Genomic DNA, 21,613 nt, shown 5'->3' with positions numbered 1-21,613 from the left:
AAGCATTAGAAACAGTCCTAATTAGATGACATTTAATAATGCTTTTCAGTTTGCAAAGTGACTTCTCTACACCATCTCATTGGAACTTTGAAACAACGTTATGAGGTGAGCACTAAAGGCTGTATTTCAGTTTTACAGATAAGGAAACTGAGGTTACTTCAAGGGGACCCCTGGAAACAAATCCAGGAAGGTTGTCTCTGATCAACCCATATGGAAGGTGATGGTGTTTTTAAGTGAAAAGCACCTCTATTTTTCTCCAAACACCAGTACAATACACACAATAAAGTTGGCCTTAAACTATTTACCTCTGCATCCAATTATAAAAGCCCTGAAAACCTCAACAACCAATTTCCGATTTATAACTAATCCCTTTCCATAAATTACATCTTCTGCTACAGACCACCTAAAAACTGGCTTCCTGTAAACAAATCACTCTGTTGGGTTGGTTTTCTTTAAAACTTTAATTAAATCCTTATTTTGCTTTTTTCATATGGAAGAGTTTGCTTCTCACTACAACAGGGCAGAATTTATTATCTTTAAGCTGCTTGGAAAAAATCTCAGGGTTCCTAAGGAACCTAAAACAAAGCCTATTTCCAAACATTCACTGTCAACAAAAGTCTAGTCACTTTAACTAGAGTCTAGTAGAAAGAGCTCAAGATTTGGAATGGAAAGATCCAGGTTTGATTCTAGGAGTTCTCCTTTAATAGGGATGGGAACAGGAGTAAGTCACTTCTCAAACGGGGATCGTAATAAACCTAGCTGGAAGGGCTGAGGGGACAAAAACGGAGATTGGAAATCTCTTAAGTGTGCCTAAGGGGAAGTTATCGTTACTACCTGTGTAAGTTGGAGTAAGTCATTTAACCTGCTCTGTAAAATGAGAGAGTTGGCCTTGAGGATGTTTGAGGTCCCTGCTAGCTCAAAATCCTATCATCACCATCAAGCACCCTTCTGGTGTGATTACCTTTCATTTTGCCTCTCTCCCTCCCCAAGTTCCTCCTTATTTTTCTGTCCAGCCAGGGTTTCGTCAGTGACATCTGTTGGGTATGTCCAGTGTTTCCCCAGCAACTCAACCCCATTCTTTCTCTTATAAGGCTTTTTACTCTTGTTCAGCATCCTCCCCCTTCCTCCCACACCCCAATTATCAGGCCACTTGGGTCTCCCCCTATCACTGGAGAGCATCTCCACCATTTGAGGGATGGGAGGTGGGAATTCAAACCAAAGAGTCATGGCATAATTCACAATTCATAGAATCTGAGATTTAAGGTAAGAAGGGGAACTCAGTGGATACACGATCCAAACCTCTCATTTCACAGACGAGGATTCCAAGGGCCACAGACAGTTAAGTGCGTTACCAAGGTTTATAGCAAGGTCCTCTACATTGGTTTTTCTTTCCCTTACTGGAATAAAAAATGAAAATACATGATTCAACAAGCATTTATCAAACAGCTGCTGAATGCCAGGTACCATGTATGTTGGATGCTAGAGAAAGGAAAAAAAAAAGGAAACATTACCTACCTTTGGGGAGCTTATATTCTACTGGGAGATTTATGACAGAATGCAGGTACTTAAATACAAAGTATGTGCAGTTCTTTTTGTTTTTTTGTCCCCTCCTGAGACGCACTGATGAAAGGAACTCTCAGAGGGAAAACCCTAGGATCTCCAATATCTTTGCAATTTACAATCTCAGAGTTCCCTGGGTCACTGAGAAATTAAGGGATTTTATTTTTTCACTCTTTCATGGTCACGTTTTTGCTGTTAAGTCATTTTCTGTACAGCCTGATTCTTTGTGATCCCATTTGGGGTTTTCTTGGCAGAGACACTGGAGAGATTTGCCCTCTCCTCCAGCTTGTTTTAAGGATGTGCTAACTGAGGCAGACAGGGTTAAGTGATTTACCCAGGGTTACCCAGCTAGCAAGTGTCTGAAGTCACATTTGAACTCAGGTCTGACTCTAGGCCCACTGAACCACAAAGCTACCAAAGCTACTCAGATCATACAATTAATATATATCAGAGGCTCCAAATTACCCACCAAGTCAAACTGCCTCACTCATAAATTAATTTCAGGAGCAACAGGTAGCTGAGATGGGTTGTGAGATCTGGGGAAAAGGGAGAGCTGAAAGTTCCCCATTTCCCCCAAAGTTTTGCTGCCTTATTAATCTTGGCCCTTCTTACTCCCTCCCCTGGCATCTCAAGACAACCATTTCCACTCCCCCATTTCAATCTTAAGGGCCTGTGATTATTCTAATTCAGCATTGAGATGACTTCATTTCCGCTCAAGTGCACCCAGGTCAACTTCAATACAAAAAGGAGGAGGAGGAGAAGAAAAATAATTAGCTAAAAGCTATTAAGTATTAGCCAAGGCTCCTGATTGGTTGTAAAGAAGCTGTCCTCAAAAACACCAACACAGTCCAACCACAAACTGTCCAGTAACTGCACATTCAGATTTTTCTGGGGCTCTCACTGTTCCAGCTTAGACTGTTCCCGCTTAGAATATGAATAGCGAGCCCAGATCTGCCTTTCTGGTATTACTAACTCGCAAATATTCAATCTGGGAGTACGTGGTCTTTTTCCCCCTTTAAAGAGTAGGCGCTTGTCACATCCCAGCGTGCTTTGGGGTGGGACTGGGTTGAAAGAGACTACATAAAAAGCAACAAGAAGTAATATGGGGAGGGGGGGTTGGGGTTGAGAATGCAATCCTATTGACCCTGAAAAACAATAAAATTTCCATATCAATGTCCAATGCAGAAAACAATGGAATTCAAAAAGAGTGCCAAGTCTAAATGAACTGGGCTCTCTGTCCAATGAGACAACCCCTTCTCCTTGCACCCCCTGGCACTAGCCTGAACCACAATTTAATGTCCACTTTCAAATACCCCAGAAATGAAGCCTGAGAGAAAGACTCCCTTTCTCATGCTAACAACTCCATTGTAAGTGATGTCTTCGGAGGCCACAGCCAGGGCCTCTGGGAAAGCCAGCCCACAAGAGCTGGAGTGCTTCGGGCACCAGGGGTCTTTAACTCATTGCTGCCCAGTTTGGAGCAACACGTAGGGTAGTCCTTCCCACAATCTCTGAGGCCTTGAAGAACTGGAAAACTCAAACAATGAGCAGTTTTTAAGTCAGTTAGCACCAGGGAGAGGGATGATCTGGGGAAAATTAAGAGCGCCTACTTCTGTTTTACTGAAGGAAAGCTCTGAATAAAAAGACTGCTTCCAATTAATCAGAAATTCATCACATCTTAGCAGAATGGGCCCTCAGTCTTAGTAGGTCAAAGTCCTTCCTGAGGTTACAGAGGAAATGTGAGCTCCTGAGAGCAGAGATTCATTCTGCTTTGTTTTTGTGTAGAAAATATCTTGCTAAGAGTAGGTGCTAAACAGTAAATCAGTAGCTAGGTGGCCAAGTGGACAGAGACACCAGGCCTGGAGTCAATAAGACCCGAGTTCAAATTCAGCCTCGGACACTTCTTAGCTGTGTGACCCTGGACAAGTCACTTAACCCTGTCTGCCTCAGTTTCCTCATCTGTAAAAAATGGGTTGGAGAAGGAAATGGCAAACCACTCTAGTATCTTTGCCAAGAAAGTCTCAAATAAGGTCACAAAAGGTCAAAACATGACTGAACAATAACAACAGAACAGTATTGGTTGAGTTGGATTGCTTTGGAAAGTGAGGTTCAGAGGTTAGGGAATTTGCCAAAGGCACGAAGCTAATGAGGAATAGAATAATCTCATTTTTGCTTTTCTTGCCTGGTATTCAAAAACACGCATGTTTTTAAAAACCTAAGTAGAAGGGCAATGGTGGTAAGCAAAATTTTGGAGTGACCGCAGGTGGGCATACTTTTGTACCAAAAGAAATCTATTAAGAACTTCATGGAAGAGAAATGGGGGGGGGGGGGGGGGGGTCCCGTGGGGAGAAGGGCAAGGTGGGGGGAGCTTGCATACTTTCCTTCACACACTCTGAATCTTTTCAGTTCTTACTAGCTGGGCGACCCCAGGGCAAATCAATTGAGTGCTCCCGAGCCTCAGTTTCCTTTAGCTGCCTAGCTTACAATCAAAGTTCAAATGCAATAATGTAAGCTCTCCTATTCTCTAGAGCTAGGAGTAGGGAACCTGTGGCCTTCTAGGTCCTTGGGTGCAGCCTTTTGACTGAGTCCAAGTTTTACAGAACAGATCCTTTTATTAAGGGATCTGTTCTGTGAAGTTTGGATTCAGTCAAAGGGTTGCTCTTGAGGACCTAGAGGGCCACATGTGGCCTCAAGATCCCAGAGTTTCTTCTGTATGAGGGGGTTGGCCTCCATGACCTCTAAAGGCCCTGTTAGCTCTAAATCAATGACCGCATGAATAAATGTTCCACAAACCTTAAAGCCTGGCCATATATATGTCAGAGTCAGTAGTCCAGAAGTCATTAAGTTACTTAAAAAAATTTTTTAACATTTATTTAGTCATAGTGATCGTTGGTGTCAATCATAATACTTATAACAACAATCCATCTTAAACCAATCCCCAATGGAAGTTTCTTAAGAAGACAACAGAAGCATGAGGCTTTTAAGATAAAAGCAAAAAACAAAGAAAACAACCAGATACTTCTCCTTGTCAAACCTCAAAGACGGTATTACTAGGGGAGAGGAAGGATTATTCTTTGGTTTGTCCCTAAAGGCTGCCTGTCATCCACGGGTGAAGTTTGGATTCAGTCAAAGGGCCATAAGTGAGGACCTAAAGAGGTCATCCCTGCCATAGACTCTGAGCAGGCCCAGCCCAAGAAGGGTCCAGAGGACTCCTTATCCTAACAAGGCATGAGTCTGGGTCACAGGGAACTGCTTAAGGTCAGGAGGCCCAAATAAAATCACCACTTTCTTCAGGATCCACTTCCGAGGGAGAGGTTGACACAAACCAGACAGGGAATTAACAAAACATATGGATAATATCAACTGTCTTCTGGGCTAGTGTAGGGAAAAAAATTTATATGCACAGAAGAAACCCTCAGGGATGACAGGGAAGGTGAAAAAAAGCAGCCACCCCTCTTCCTCCCCCCACCCTTTCCACCAAGTCTCCCCAGATTATTTCAAGAAAAAGAGACAACTCAACATCCAGCGTGTACATACACGTGTGTACACACACACACACACACACACACACACACACACACGCACGCACGCACGTTTGAGGGTTTTTTGTGGGGGGTTGAGGAAAAGGGGGAGTTCAGATGTTGACAATTTTGACTTCAGGTTTTCTGTATAAACCCTTTCCGATGAAGGATGCCTTCTGGGAGCTTTGATGCCCACAAAGAACAGAAAGGACTTTTGTTTTTCAGGTCTCATCTGAAAGAATCACAAAGAGCCACTGCACAGGGCTCAGTTTATCTAGCCCAAGCATTTGGAAGAGATAAAACTCTACCTCAGGAACACAGGCCGCTTTCAAGAAGATTTAATTTATTTATTTTCCCAAAGTTCTTGTCTTTCAGATTTCAAAGGAAGTTTCACTGTTGTGATTTTTGGTATTACTTTCCTCACACACTGAGTATCAAAATGAGAAGGTTGCCTAGGCTCTGGCAGGGAGGCCATCTGCCATGTGCCTTTCCTTCTTCCTGTCTTCTTCCTATGAGGAAAGTGTTGACAGCCTCATTACAAGGGTTTTTTTAAAATTACATAAGAGGAAAAGTCACCTCCTTGTTTTCAATAAAAAGATGTTCAACCCCAGCATTCATGGGCTAAGGTAAACTTTTATTTACGCATCTTAATATGCCACTAACAACTCTAGGTGGCCAATTGCTGGGTCTAGAGACAGAAAGACTCATCTTCCCTAGCTCAGAACTAATCTCAGATACTTACTAGCTATATGGCCCTGGGGAAGTCACTTAACCCTGTTTGCCTCAGATTCCTCATCTATAAATTGAGCTGGAGAAGGAAAATGGCAAACCACTCCTGCATGTTTGCCAAGGATACGAAGAGTGGGACACAATTAAGACAACTAAATGATGATAATAACAACTCTAATGTAACAGTCAGTGGGTCTGGGACTAGATTGTGTGTTCTTTCTGACATGGTTCCTTTCAGGTAAATGAAGGGGAAAAAGGCACTTGTGATACCATTTGTTACCTGGAGACCCACCTTTAAGTCATCCACAAACCACAGGGGCTACAGGTAGAGAAAAGGGTTAAGGCCCCATGTCAAACGACAAATCCTGGCATGAAACCAGAAGGGACATGGGAACCAGGGCAGCTGAGTTACAAAAGCTTGATTGTAGCAGCCTATTGGATTGGAAATGACTTGTAGGCCTAATGAAACTGAACTCTGGCAGGAAAACAGAATGAAAGGAATGAGACAATCACAGAGAGGAACAAAGGGAGCCGAGTAGTTTCAGCTTAGCAAAATAAGCTCGCTTTGTTGTTGGGGAAAGCCAAAGCCGATTAGGATAAACCAATGACTAAGCATAAGTCTTCCAAACTAATTACACAGTTCACCATGTGAAGTATAATTGGAAGCCTCAAAATATGGACTGCTTTTCTTTCACAGGAGTTATAGAAAGTGAGCACTACCTAGGCAGGAACTCAGCCTACTTTGCCTCCACCAGCTTAAAGGTACAGAACAGCTACATATCCCGGGAGAAGGAAAGAATTCATTAAGTCCAAAGGCCTTCTGCGCTTGATGTCGAAAATTCTATAAGTGAGAATTTAAGAAGCCAGTGCTTGAAGGAGGGGTTCCAGAGGAGGAGAATAAGGAAAATCAAGGGGCTGGCATAGAAAGAAATTTCTTTGATCCCAATATGTTTTAACAGGGGCAGCTAGGGGGCTCAATGGATAGAGTGCTGGGGTTGGAGTTAGGAAGGCTCCTCTTCCCAAATTCAAATCTGACCTCAGGCACTTACTAGCTGTATGACCCTGGACAAGTCACTTAACCCTGTTTGCCTCAGTTTCCTCCTCTGTAAAATGAGCAGGAGTAGGAAATGACAAACTATTCTAGTATTACTGCCAAGAAAATCCCAAATAGGGTCATGGAGAGTTGGAAATAACTAAATAACAATATGTTTTAATAATAACAATCCAGGAATATTTTTCTTTCATGCAGTTATATAGGAAAAGCCAGTAGATTTGTGGGTACTTTTTAAAATATAAGCTAGGTGACTGGAGGCATAGCAGGTAGACTTGTGATCTTATTACCACAGGGAACTCCCCAATAGGGAAAATGGCTACTAATACAGGTCAGGAGCCTTCTCTGCAACTTACACTCTTAAGACAGTTGCCTACAGCACAAAGACATAAAGTGACTTGCCCAGGGTCTCACAGTTCATGTATGTCAGAAGCAGGACTTAAACTCTGACCTAGGGGCAAGCTAGACTGGCTTGGAGGTCAGGTGTCCATCCATTATGGCACAATTCTCCTCTCATGAATGAAAAGTGCTTTGTAAACATTAAGGTCCAGACTTGGGCAACGAGGTGGTGCAATGAATAGAGAGAGTACCAGGCTTAGTCACAAAGACTTGAATTCAAATTCAGCCTCCAACACTTGCTAGCTGTGTTACCCTGGGCAAGTCCCTTAATCCTGCTTGCCTCAGTTTCCTCATCTGTAAAAAATGAGCTGGAGAAGGAAATGGCAAACCGCTCCAGTGTCTGTGCTAAGAAAACCCCAAATGGGATCACGAAGAGTCAGACACAACTGAAAGCGATTGAACAACACCAAACAAAAAAGTCCAGATTTAGGATTTGACTGGAAGCATGGAACTTACTGGTGAGAAAATTCCCTCTATTAAGGTATCTGAGCAAGGGCTCAGTAATTTCTAGTATCAGATTGAGTGACTTGCACAGAGTTAAACAATCATGTGTCAGAGACTGGCCTATACAAAGCTATACAAATATCATCTGCTATTATTATTGCTACGTGTCTCCATATGTCAATATGGTATACTGACAAAAAATCGTTCCGTGTTGATGGACATCTGTGCAGCCAACTCATTCTGGCCCATCTTCCCATCTGGAGGCACTATGTTTGTAAATTAAATGAAATCAACATTCTTTAACCTTTTGTTAACGATTTAAGATCATATTGATGTGATGTGTGCAGGTCTCTTTGCCCCAGTTCTCCTGAAAGAATTTTAATTGCTTTCAGTGAATCTCTCTCTTCTCTCATTTCCCCATCCTGGCTTATCTGCTGTAGCTTAATTTAGGCAGAATTAAAGAGGAAAACAACTAAACTTGCTAAAAAATTATAATAATAATTAAAATGTACATATAATTCTCAGTCAGTAGCGTCCAGCCCAAGGTTATTAAAATGACAGAGCATAGCCTTTATTACAGTTAAGAGACCTGAATCTTTCCTCTAGTCAGACTCAAAACCAGCCCCAGACATTTATCAACTCTGTGACCCTGTGCAGTCATTTAAGTTCTCCATGCCTCAGTTTCCTCATCTGTAAAAAGGAGGTAATACTAGCACCTGTCTCCCAAGGTTGCTGTGAGGGTCAAATGAGGTAATACCTTCATATCACTTTGTAAATTTTAAAAGTGTGAAGAGCTATATAAATACTATTATTATTTATACAGCAAAATATATTGGTTATATTACTGGACAAGGGGCTAGGTGCAAGGCTGTTCTACCTGTCTCTGCACACAGAAGCTCATCTATAATCCAAGGGCATTAAGCCACAGTCAGACTTCATTACATTTATATCCTACCAATTCTGAATGTGCAATCATTCAGATTTTGCATTTGCAATTTTCCCTGTGAGAGAAGTTGGAAATAATCTCTGAATTTTAAGCTATTACTCATGAGAAAGATAAGACTAGTCCAAAGTTTTCTTGCCTTTTTTTTTTTTTTTAACAGAGCAAGACTGAAAAAGCTAAGGATTCAATCAGTGACTCTTAGGTATCCAGTCCCTGATTCACTGATTTTATGTTTCCAACCCATTATTAGGTCTACCCCTGATTCCAGGTGTGGAGGTGACCTTAAATTCTCAAAACAAGCAGATCCTACCTGGCAATAGGCCGTGTATCTGTCATTTGAGGGCTAGTTCAACTAAGCTTAAGAGGTTTGCCACCAATTCAATTCAATTCTGATCATATGAAAAGCAAGTTGGCCCAATAGTAATTTTCTACAAACTTCCCCACCCCAAAAAACTTTAGAAAAAGAAATTATATTCCAGGTAGGGAGTGATTAATGTTGAAACCAGATCGCTAGGTGGCTCAGTGGATAGAGCACTGAGCCTGGAGTTGGGAAGACCTGAGTTCAAATCTGACCTCAAATACTTCCTAGCTGTGTGACCCTGGGGAAGTCACTTAATTTCTGGTTGTCTTAGTCCACTGGAGAAGGAAATGGCAAACCACTCCAGTATTCTTGTCAAGAAAACCTCACAGAGTACCTGGATCCACAGGGTCCCAAAGACTCAGACGTGACGAAAAGATTGAATGACAAAAACATGTTGAATCCAAAAAATAGACAGAAATACTGCACAAAGTAAAATTTCATGAAAGATAACAGAGAAGTGAAAAACTCAGAGACTTAAACATTCAGCTTCTTCACTGCCAGGCCTAGAAAACACAAGCAAAACTCCTTGGTTGGTTTTTCAAGGTTTAGCTGGGAGAATGGGTCATCCCCTCCTTACACTCACCAAAGTAGTGACTCAGACCAAGTCCCAGTCCTCTCCTCCTCATATTCTGTAAGAGGCTGGTGGCAGACGCTGATTCTGCAGAGCCATTTGAAGGCGTAGGAAAGCAAGAAAGGAGGGGGGATCTAATACTGGGCAGCACAGAACACAGTACAGGGCTTGCTAAAAGGGGACTGGAAACACAGCTGGGGCCAGTCGTCTACCCACAGAGCATACTCTGAGCAGAGAATCTGATTGAGTTCCTTCAACTTCCCAAATGGTTTATGCAGCAGTAGAAGGGCAAGGAGGAAAACCAGGGACAAGCATCTAGGAATATATGGTGATAGATGACCCAAAGTCTACAATAGAAAAAGTCAGATTAAACAATTATCTCACAAGCAGATAAACCAACAGGAAGGAGGCCCATTAACCCAGAAGGGAAAACAAGTAAAAAATGCAAAAAAGAAACAAAAGAACAATGAACAATTATTATAGAGGGAGGGTGTGCAGTGGATAGGTCAGGAAATTCAAATTCAGTCTCAGATGTATATCAGTCATATAACCTTGGACGATGGATAGAGAGTGACCAGCCTGGGGTCAAGAAGACCTGAGTTGTAATTTGACCTCAGACACTTACTACCTGTGTGACCTTGGGCAAGTCACTTAACCTTGTTTGCATTAGTTTCCTCATCTGTAAAATGAGCTGGAGAAGGAAATGACAAAACCACTCCAGTATTTCTGCCAGTCACGAAGTACTGGACATGACTGAAATGACTGAACAACAAGCAATAACTTTGGACAAATCACTTAACCTCTTTTTGCCTCAGTTTCTTCTACTATAAAATGGGGATAATATTAATACCTACCTCCTAGGGTTGTTGGGAGGATCAAATGAGATAATATTTACAAATGATATTTGTAAAAAGAAACAAAACTCAGCAAATACCACATAGCAAGTGCTATATAAATGTTAGCTATTATTATAATTAGTTATTAAGGAAAAATGAATCAATATTACTTCATTAGAAAATTCAACAAATTCTCTGAGAACAGGAACTCTCCTTTACCTTTCTTTGTATCGCCAGCACTTATTACAGCAGTTGGCACATCCTTCTTATTCATTGGTTTATGTTGTGTCCGACTCTCCATGACCCCATTTTGGGGGTTTTCTTGGTAAAAATGTCAGAGTGGTATGCCATTTCCACCTCCAGCTCATTTTATAGATGAGGAACTGAGACCAACAGGGTTAAGTGACTTGCCCAGGGTCACACAGCTAATAAGTGTCTGAAGTTAGATTTGAGCTCAGGAAGATGAGTCTTCCTAACTCAAGGCCCAGCACTCTATCTACTGTGCCACCTAGCTGCTTGCTTGGCACATAGTAGGTGCTTCATAAATGTTTATTAATTACCCAGAGCTTATGGAAAAATAGCAAGAACCTCTAGAATGGCTCAAAACAGAAAGAAAAATTTTTAAGGTATGATAGAAGGAAGGAAATTAAGTCAGAAACCAAAGTTATCAATGCAAAACTTTAATAGGCAAATGAGAAGATAGAAAAAAAATATAATGGAGAATCTTTCCAAAGAAGCAGTGACTTTGAAAGAGAAAACAACAGCTCTAGAATACAAAAATACAAGAGTAGAAGAAGAGGAAGCAAAAAGTAACACCTATAAGATATATGAATTTGATATGCAAATGAAAATAGCTGACCGTGAAGACCAAATGTGTAGATTTAACACAGGAATCATAAGTCTAGCAGGAAAAAAATGACATATTAAAAAACCTGAATATCATGTGGCAGAAAAGAATACAAGTGTCTGAACTTTAGAATACAGAAGAGATTAAAACCAAGAATCACCTCCAGAGAAATTCATTAGATTAAAACTCATAATTTCACAAATGAATAAACTTTGGAAGCATCCAAGAAAGACCTTCACTTACGAAGGAAGGCAAATTATAATAGCCAAGGATAACTCTGTTGTCATGAGAAACTACAGAAGAGAAGGGAATAGCATATTCTAAAAAGTCAGGGATCTTAAATTGCAACCTAAAAATGACATATCCTCCAAAGTTGAACCTAATCACAAATTTAAAAAAAAAAAAAGTTGGACCTTCAGTAAAAGAAAACCATTATTGAAGAGAGAGATTTTTAAAGTAAAATATTCAGCTTATAAATGTTTCAAGGAATAAAAAACCCAAAAAAGAGTAAATAAGCATAATTATCATAAAATGACTCAAATGAGTAAAAAGAATCAATTGAGTTCAATAATCATTTATTAAGTACTTATAGGCAAGGCAATTCTTAAAATAAAATACTCCTCAAAAAGCTTATATAATAATTGGGGGTGAAGGGGACGAAACAACATATAGATAGATAGACAGATAGACAGATAGACAGATAGACAGATAGACAGATAGACAGATAGACAGATAGATAGATAGATAGATAGATAGATAGAGAGATAGATAGATAGATAGATAAGTAAATACAAAGTATGAGAGGGGCAAAGGGAGGGAAGGAGAGAAGCAAAGAAGGAGACAGAGAGGTGGGAGACAGAGAAAGAGAGAAAGAAAAGACAGAGATGGAGACACAGAGATGGAGAAAAAGACAAAGAGAAAGAAGTGACAGAGAAAGAGGAGAGGGAGAGAAAGGAGGGAAAAGGGGAGAAAGATAGAGACAAAGATAGAACTAATAATTAAGTGGAAAAAGGAAAAGCCTAATGGAGGAGATATCCCTCTGAAGCAAGAAAAAATTAGATTTTAATTCGTGTGTTTTTGGTTTGGTTTTTTTTTGAGGGAAGGGAAGAAGGCAGGAAAGCAGGGAAGATTAATGAAAACTTCATTTAAGGTGTGAAGAGACTGTAATCTTTATCAGTGGAGGACCCATACACACAGATAAAATCATATCTTTTTTTAAGTAGTGAAGAAAGTGAAGACAGTAGTAAAGTAGTTAAGTAGTGAAGACAGTGAAATATCTGGCATGCCATTGTTTTGTTTTTCATTAATATTTTGCTTCTCTTTCATTCATTTCATTTCATTAATCATTTTGCTTATCAACCCCTATTCACATCTTCGTTCATGATACACATTGTATTTATAGGTAACAAAACAATTTTAAAGATTGTGATTTGCCCCACTAAGATTACCTGTTCCCACAATACACACCCAAACTCCCACCTGTTATTATAAAATAGAATTAAAGGCTGAGAAAATAACTGACCCGGAAGGGGCCTTTTAAAATGATCATGTTCAACCTCCTCTCCATTTTAGAGATAAGAAAATTACACTTCAGAGGAGATGAAGTGATGTGCCAAGTGATGTGCCCCAAGTCTCACTCCCAGGTGGTGGCAACATCCGAAGGAACTCACAAAGCTGGCCATCCTTTACGTTCCATTGTTAGCCAGCAACAAGGCTGGAACAATCATTCAAATCTGGTTGCTCAAATTATAAACTCTTTTGGATAGTGGCCCAAATGAATGGCCTCATTTAAAATATAAACAAATACAGCTATTTGTGTTAAACCAAAAAATCTTGTGTCAGGGGAGCTGGAGGTACAAACCAGAAACTCATTTCCAATAGCCAGTCTCCCCAATTTAAGTGATTTTGAGTTCCTTTGATTTGTCATTCTCTTGTCCGCTACACTGAGAGTAGGGACGCTCACAGAGACCAGCATGCAGAGCTCAAGAGCAGCATACTGGGCCGCTATCTGAACCCAAAACTAACAAAAGACCCACCTACTGTAGTGATGTGAGAGGTCTCCGAGTAAGCTGAAATGTAAAATGGAAAACAACAAAGCACCTAAGCTCTCTGTTTTGTGATGGGACAGGTACAGTGTTGCAACATGTGACCCATGAGCAGATCACTTTACCTCTACACCTGAGTCTCCTCAACTGTGAAATGAGAGGGACGATACCTGTTTTTGCCTCACAGGGTTGTTGTAAGGTTATTATGTGATAATGTAGGCAAAGAACTTTGCAAACCACCATCATCATCATCATGAGCATTCCTTCCAGGCAATATTAATTGGCACATATTCATAGGATTTTAGTAAAAGGGTCGCTCAACTCTTATTTACAAGTGCTTCAAATCCCCCAACATAATTATATTCTAGTCTTAAGGCCTGGATGATTTTTTTTTCTAGTGTTTAACATCTCTTTTCTTCATGGATGATAACTTTTGGAAGGCATAAGACCCTGGACAAGCTCAATGACCAAACATGATTCCAGAAGACCGAGGTTGAAGCATGTTATACATTTCTTAACAGAAAGTTGATGGACTCAAGATAAAAGATTAAGACAAACATATCCGAACACAGCCAGTGTGGGAATTTGTCTTGCTTGACAATGGATATTTGATACAAAGGTGTAACTTTTTTTTCCCCAGTGGGAGGCTGATGAGAAAGAAAGAAAGAAAAATACTTGTTTCTTGAAAAATAAAATAAAATAAAACTGAAAACCAAAAATAGTAGGTGGATATATATTTGACTAAAGGAACTAAGTCCTATACTTTGATATATTAGGATTCTGGTGCAATCCATATGTAGTCCTAAAAGTTGGGCAGACACAATTCACAAGGACAAAAGATGAGCCCAAATAAAACAACAGGATATTCCGGGGATGAGCCAAGGGGAGATGCAAGCACATGTATTAAAAACTATTATTATCATTGAAAATATGAGCTAAGAGAGCATTATGGTTTTGATATATCCAAAAGCCTTCTTAGTCTTTTAATAAAAGGCTTGATAAGTTTACACATCCTGCCGGATTCTGTAAATGTTATTGAAAAATTAAATGACTGGTTTTATATACAATAAATACCAAGGGGGGAGGATGTATGTATGTGAGAGAGAACTACAATTAACCCATTCCCTGACAAAAGTGGAATTGTTTTAAGAGCCCATATATATATGTTTGCTTTCCAGTATTATGGAAAGAGAATTAAAGAGGAAGAATTCAGAAAAACTTAAGAAGACTTGTATGAACTGATGCAAAGACAAATAAGGAGAACTGGAAAAACAACATACACAGAAACCACAATCCTCTAAAGGAAAATTATACTGAAAGACTGCAGGACTCATTATCAACGCTAGGGTCAATCCTGCCACCAGAGAGTGAGGCAGCAATGGTCTATAGGTTTGGGAAAAGGTACAGGAATAGTTCTTTTTCACTAAAGAAAGCTATATTGGGGAAATGACCATGGGAAATATTAACCATGGGCAAAAAGTATCAATAAGACTTTTCTAAAAAAGAACATTTAATGAGAAGCTAAGAAACATGGGTTCAAATTCCAGTTCTGCCACTTACTGACTATACAACCATAGTCAAATCAATTCACTTTTCTCAGTTGGAAAATGGTATGATACTTTAACATGACTATTGAAGAATATAAAGTGCTTTGTGAACTGTAATGCACTATATGTTTTTTATTAGAATCAGAATTTATTAAAAAGATTTATTTAAATAGAATTTATTAAAATTAGAAGACTTTTAAAAGCTAATATAAAGTAGAGGGACTAAGGATATAGAATATTACATACACCCTCAGTCAGTTGATGTGTGGGTTTTGTCACCTTGATCCCACCTTTTCCTTTTCATTCTCTGATACAAGGGTTGGAAGGAGACAATCAGAAATGCAGCTGATGTAAGAACAAAACTGCCAAGAAAATATGTTCTAAAGCTAATTTTAAAAACTCCACAATTTTAAATGTCTTTTTTTTTAAGAGTAAGAAGAAACTTACAGGTAGGGATATAGAGGAGAGAAACAGCATATTGACAGGCAGGAACCTGTTTGAAGCAATGTAATAAGTGTTTCCTAAGGAAAGTCAATTTCCTTTTTTATATCCCTCAATATGTTTATAAAATTCCAAAACAGGTTAAGACTTGAAGAAAAAAAAGGGATTTTCAACTCATGAATGTCTACTACCTTTATTCCACAATGGGATCATCATCAGGTCAATGTATATCCTACAATGGAAATCAGAGGGTTCAACTCCTTCCAGACTCTTCCCCTAGCAATATGATGATATTCAATGTGAGAGGACACTTGCCTGGTATTTTAAACCAGCTTTACGGAGAAATACTCAACCAATACGTTGGTATTCCATACGGCCTTCTTGGCATTAATCATCACTCACCCACGGGAATCAGCAAGTGGCTATTTGTAAAGTTGTTTCAGAATCAACCTTGGGGGCAGCTGTGTCAATGTGCCAAGTTACAAAGGACAGGATAAAGAGTTTTGATTTTCTGTTACTTGGCTTCGATCCCCATGTGTGTCGATTAACTTCACATGGAGAAAAACTCTACCCCAAGGCCAAAGACTATAGCCTTACTCCCACCCAGCGATCTCACAGATGCATACTCTTGGTTAGCATGGGAACTGGGTGAGCAAATCATCTGAAAAGTTTAGTGTTACCCTATACTTACTCCACGTTCATGGACTAATGACTATTAGACATAGGACAAGAGATTTAGAGCCGGGAGGGACGTTTCAAGGCTACTGAATCCAACTCTCTCATTTTCTAGATGAAGGAACTGAGGCACAGAGAAGTTAAAGGACTTGCCCAGAGTCACAGAGCTAGTAAATGCATACAGTGGGATTTAAACACAGGTCTTTCTGCCTTCATATCTAGTTCTCTATCAACTACTGCAGGGGTTCTTAATCTGGAATCCACACATACTCCACTACCACCAAGGGGTCTGTGGACAGATTTTAAGAGATTCATGAACAAGAATGGGGAAAATTTTTATTTTTTATTTTTACTAAGTTTGAGTGAAATTTAGCACTTCTTTCAATTATTTTAAAGCATCATTTTGAGAAAATGACACTAGATTTCGTCAGATTGCCAAGAGTCCAAGACACGAAATAAAGGTTTAGAATTGCTACACTATTACATGCAGCCTCTCCATCACTCAATAAACTAAGGACTTTCTGATAATAACAGTAGAAGACTGTCCATTCCTAGACAATGACATACTCTAAACCACAGGTCTACAAGGTGTCAGCTCTTTGAAATCTAGAAGAGTCAAGAATATCACAGAATCTGCACCAGAAAAAGGACACATACAATAAATTAAACCATAAAGCAGAACTGGAAGACATGGTACAAAGGTAAGGTGGGACTGAGTCAACTTCAGGGTTTAACCACCACCACCACCACCCTAGCTCAGCCCTCCTGGGTAAGACTCAGGCTGATCGAGGCCAGTAGGGAGTCAGGAAAACCCAAGTTCAAAACCCACTGCAGACAGTTACTGACTGTGTGACACTAGAAAAAAAATCACTTTACTGCTCTGTGCCTCAGTTTCCTCACCTGTAAAATGGGGATAATAAGATCACCTAACTCACAGTGGTGTTGTGAAGGTCAACTGAGATACTCTATGCAAAGAGCTTTGCAAACCCCAAAGTGTTCTATAAACATGAGCTGTTATTATCCCAGGGCTGCAACGGCGACAGCGACATAACAGCTGCCCTACTTGAAATCAATTCAACAAACATTTTAATTAAGCACATAGTGTGCAACACCCAAGGCGCTATGCAGGGTGCTTGAACACACATGCACAAGAAAGGCGCCTCTCCAAGGAAAATGCCAAACTCAATGGGGCTGGATTCCCCATGGAAACGGGGCAAAAAAAGGGGTCCTCGAGGCAGAAGTGAACACAGTAAAAAGACCATGCTCTCTCCTGACTGATTTATGGCTCTAAATGTTGCTCCCAGCCTGTTCTAGGCAAGAGGCCTTAGGGATAGTTTTACTGCCATCTCCCAGACATTCAGCCTGAGAACTCTTAACAGCTATAGGTCGGTTGCATTCACAGGCTCTCCCTTGGGTGTCTTAGCAGAAAAGGGCTCAGCTGTACAGAACCCAAGAAAGCCTCCTCTAGCCATGTTTGTTTCAATTTCTGTGTCTCTTTATCTCTTTCTCTATCTCTCTCTCCTTCCCTCTGCTCTCCCTTTGTCCCTCTCTCTCTTCCTCCAACTTCTCTGGGTTTATTAGTTTCCACAGATTTTTTTTCTTCTTAAAGAAGAGTAATCATATAATTTCAATAGCTTTGGGCTTTTTCATTTGGGTACATTATAGACATAGGAAGGTCCAGATGAGAAAGTCAGATATTACTTACTAGACTTAAAGGAGTAGGATAAATTTCATACTAATACTGAATTTGCTCATGTTTTTACATTTTTGCACATATTACTGGTGTCTTTTCTCTTTATATTAGTCTTTCTCCCACTTAATTTCCCCTCCAGATTCACATCCCCAGTGACAAAAAAAAAAAACCAAACCCAACAATAATTCAGCAAAATCATCCAATATAGAAATCACACCTGACAATGCCTAAAATATTCAGTCCTATAGTCATGAGGGAAGGGTATGTTTCATCACCTCTTCTCTGCACTGTTCATTGGTTTTTCCATTACTTAGTATTCCAACTTCCTTTTACTGATCACTTTCCCTGACAATCATTGTAGCCATTCTACATCTTGTTTCCTTGGTTCTGCCTCTCATGCTCTGTATCAGTTCATGAGTCCTCCCATGTTTTTTTTTCTGAAATTTGCTCAATTATTTTCCATAAAGCAACAACAGCATCATGACTTAGAGCCCTCTTCTCTAATTTTTGTTAAAACCACTATCACCTCAGACTCATAATCCAGATTCTTTCCAAATCTTCAGTCACTAATTCCCCATCCCCAGTGTCCTAATGTCCTAGCCCCTTCTCCTCTATGTGATATCAAAATACCAACAAAATCAGACTGAAAGGTCTGTCTACTCAAGGAGGTCTATACAACACAGCACATTCACTACAAGTCTGACCCTTCCCTCTCAACTCTTACTGATTTCATCTGAATTTAGACATGAACATGAGTCATTCTAGGCCTTTCAGAAGGTTGCAAGAGAATTCCAAACACAAAGTGGATAACCTACTGGTTTTACCATCAAATACACAGGTACTTACCTTGCCAAACTGCTCAAAATATTGCTTTACATCTTCTACAACTGTATTCGCAGATAATCCGCCCACAAAGATTTTCTTTGTCCTTGTGACCATCTGAGAGAGAGAGAGAGAGAGAGAGAGAGATTAACCAGATTACTCGAATTTGTATACTATTTTTCTAAGCTACCTGCCTAATCTGATTAATGGAAATCTTTCTCCAGGAAGCCAACTCAGAATCTACTCAAAATTCAAGTGAATTCTAAAGGTAGTAAACTGGTTATTTCCAACTTGGAGACTTACTGTAGTCCAAGGACCACAGCTCCAACTTTAAAACCCAGCTCCATTATGATTTACTAACTTAAACAGAAAATACAATCATTCAAAGTTATTTTGCTCCTAAAGGACCTAAATCAACAGAATAACTAAAAGCATAGTATAGGAGGGGAAAATACCCATCAAACCAGAAATGACAAAACACACTCAAACAGATCATTCCTTCAAGTAAGAAGTGATGACATATCACTTTGTATCTTAGTGTGGACTTCTGGCTTAATGGTTTCAGAATCACCTTTCTAACTAGTGATCCTGGAAAAAGGAGAACGACACCACCATCAGAGGAAAGATACTTTCTGGATCTAGGCTTAAGAGGCCCTGGGCCTAAAACTCAACTCTGCTATTGATTTATGTGACCTTTGAACAAATTCTTTCACTTCTCTGGGCCTCAGTTTCAGTATCTATAATGTGAGGGCATTGGACTATTAAGGTGGCTTTCCAGTTTTCAGACTCTGAATCTGGGATCCTTGGAAGGATGTGGTTCTGGAACAATAAGGGCTGGAAGTTTGGAAGGCTGTAATGAGGCCAAAAAAAGGAGACTTTGCATGAAAACTCAATACAGCAGTCTGAGCCCCTTGGCAACAGGGTAAGAATTCACAAGAAAATAAGTTGATTTCCCTCCATATACACAATAGAAGGACTAAAATTTTAATGCTGTACAAGCAGGGGTGTCTAATAAAAGTTGTGGGTAACTTAGTTGTGCACAATAAAGGTACAATTTAGCATGTGTGCATATAAAGGCATGTGTACCTATGTATTTTATAGGTATAAAAAAAGTTTGAATATTTACAGTAACCCCTTCCACATCATGGCTTTCCCCATCATGATTTTAATATATCGTAGGTCAGCATAAGAAATTAAGTGGGACTTTTGCAGAAGCCACAGACAACACAGAAAAAGTTTAGAAACTCAAAAATGCATAAAATATTTGTATAGTATTGTACAATATGAACATTTAATATCGTAATAATTCAGAAATTTTCTCCGGTACAAAGGGAGGGCCAAAGAATTTTCCATGGATTTTCCAGATTGCAGAGGGGCGCCATACCCCTAACCCCCATGAGGTGGAAGGGATCATTTTTAGTTGGGTAAAAAAACATAGCTGAAGTCGTCATAAAGTGGCATAGTGGGAAATGCAGGAAAGGAGAAGCCAGTACACTTGGGATTTAGTGCTGCTAATTCACAGTGAACTTGTGACAAGTCACTTTACGATCTGGGTTTCAAATACTAATGGGAGATAATAACAGCGTAGACGAAAACAATAATAACAAACTAGCATTTATAGAGCACTTTAAGGTTTGCCAAGCCCTTACAAATATTAACTGGTTTGATCTTCATAATAACTTGGAGGTTGGCGGTATTATTGTTCACATTTTACAGATAAGGAAACCGAGGCAGACAGAGGAGAAGTGATTTGTCCAGGATCACACAGTTAAGTAAGTGCCTAAGGTTGGATTTGAACTCGGGTCTTCCTGACTTCATGGCGGGCATACTATTGCCTTCTCCTCCTAGTTTTTCTCCTTTTAAAATGAAGGAGTTATACTGGTTGACTCCATGGGTTCATTCTATCTCCGACATTTTGGGGTCCATGAGTAAATCATAGTGACTCTCAGTAAACAGGTGGGCAACTGATATAGGGAGTTAGAGTAAAGAATTCTTGTCTTCTTTCTTTGCTAGAATGTGGTTTATCCTAAAGGTACTACTTCTGTCTGAAATCTCTCCATGCTCCACCTTCTTCAAAGGTCTTTTTCTACCCTTCCTAGAGCCATTCCCCCTTAGAGTCATCAGGATCCTCCTTCTGGTCCTATCCTGAGTTTACCTGACTGAGGCCAAGGAGGGAAAAAAAAGTCTAAACTGAAATTCCACAAGTTCTTTCTAGATCCCAAATTGGACCACTTTCCCCAACCATTAACTTTCACTGGCCCCCAACAAGTTGACCTGATATATTTATTAAGCTCTAACTATATCAGAAAAAGTGATATTTACATACTAAACATGGACTTCAAAAGATGCCTATTAAATAGACTGTGGATGAATCACAAAGGACCACATTAAAATATCATATTTCAATCTGAAAGGGTCATTAGAGGTCATATCTTCCACACCTTCATTTGACATATGAAGAAAACTGTGGGGTAGAGAAAGTTGTTTTGCCTAAAGCCACACAGGTAGTAAATGTCGGGGTCAGATTTAAACCCAGGTCCACAAGGACTACAAATCCAAAGCTCTTCCCAAAATACGAAACTGCGTCATAAATCCAATCCCCCTTTCAACTTCACTTCCATTATAATTTCAGAAATTCTTTGTCTGCACTCTGCACTTTTAACTTAATTCCAGATTGGCAGGGGCTCTTGACACTTTAGCTTTAAATCCCCCCCAAACTATAATTAATGGTCTGCAACCAAACACTTAAATGATCTGTAAATAAGCAGTGTGTTCCCGTTCCCATTTCAAAGGAATCCTGGGGGAATCCTCTTGTCACATGAATAATGATTCCCTAATTTCTGTTTTGTAAATGGAATTCCTATCTTCCTGTAGTTTTTCTGAGTGTGTTTTCAGGCATCCCATACCTGTATTCCCATAGGGCCCAGGGAATGAAAAGACTGAAAGTTTTCTTCATTCCAGGTTGCTAAAGCAAACCATGTGTTCCAGCCTCCAGAAATAGGAAAGACCAAAGGCCTTATTAAACAAAAACTTTCTTTTTTCCTCCATCACTACTCAACAGCTGTGACACAAACATGAAACTGAACAGAACTTTGGAAAACAGGATCCATCCATTAGCTGTTAGAGTCACA

At 39.8% G+C, this 21,613-nt stretch overlaps 1 protein-coding gene across 13 annotated transcripts in view; it reads right to left on the bottom strand.

The window, feature by feature from the left end:
• The window catches only part of MSI2 (musashi RNA binding protein 2), a 530,240-nt gene that overhangs the window by 335,001 nt on the left and 173,626 nt on the right, over positions 1-21,613 (bottom strand). For all 13 annotated transcript variants that reach the window (XM_072646789.1, XM_072646790.1, XM_072646783.1 and 10 more), the window contains one exon: positions 18,507-18,599. In XM_072646789.1, coding sequence (XP_072502890.1) covers positions 18,507-18,599 — 93 coding nt within the window. The remainder of the gene's footprint in view (positions 1-18,506; positions 18,600-21,613) is intronic.

The sequence above is a fragment of the Notamacropus eugenii genome, chromosome 2 (assembly GCF_028372415.1).
Source record: "Notamacropus eugenii isolate mMacEug1 chromosome 2, mMacEug1.pri_v2, whole genome shotgun sequence".
Classification (NCBI taxonomy): Eukaryota; Metazoa; Chordata; class Mammalia; order Diprotodontia; family Macropodidae; genus Notamacropus; species Notamacropus eugenii.
This window is presented reverse-complemented; position numbering and strand designations above follow the sequence as displayed.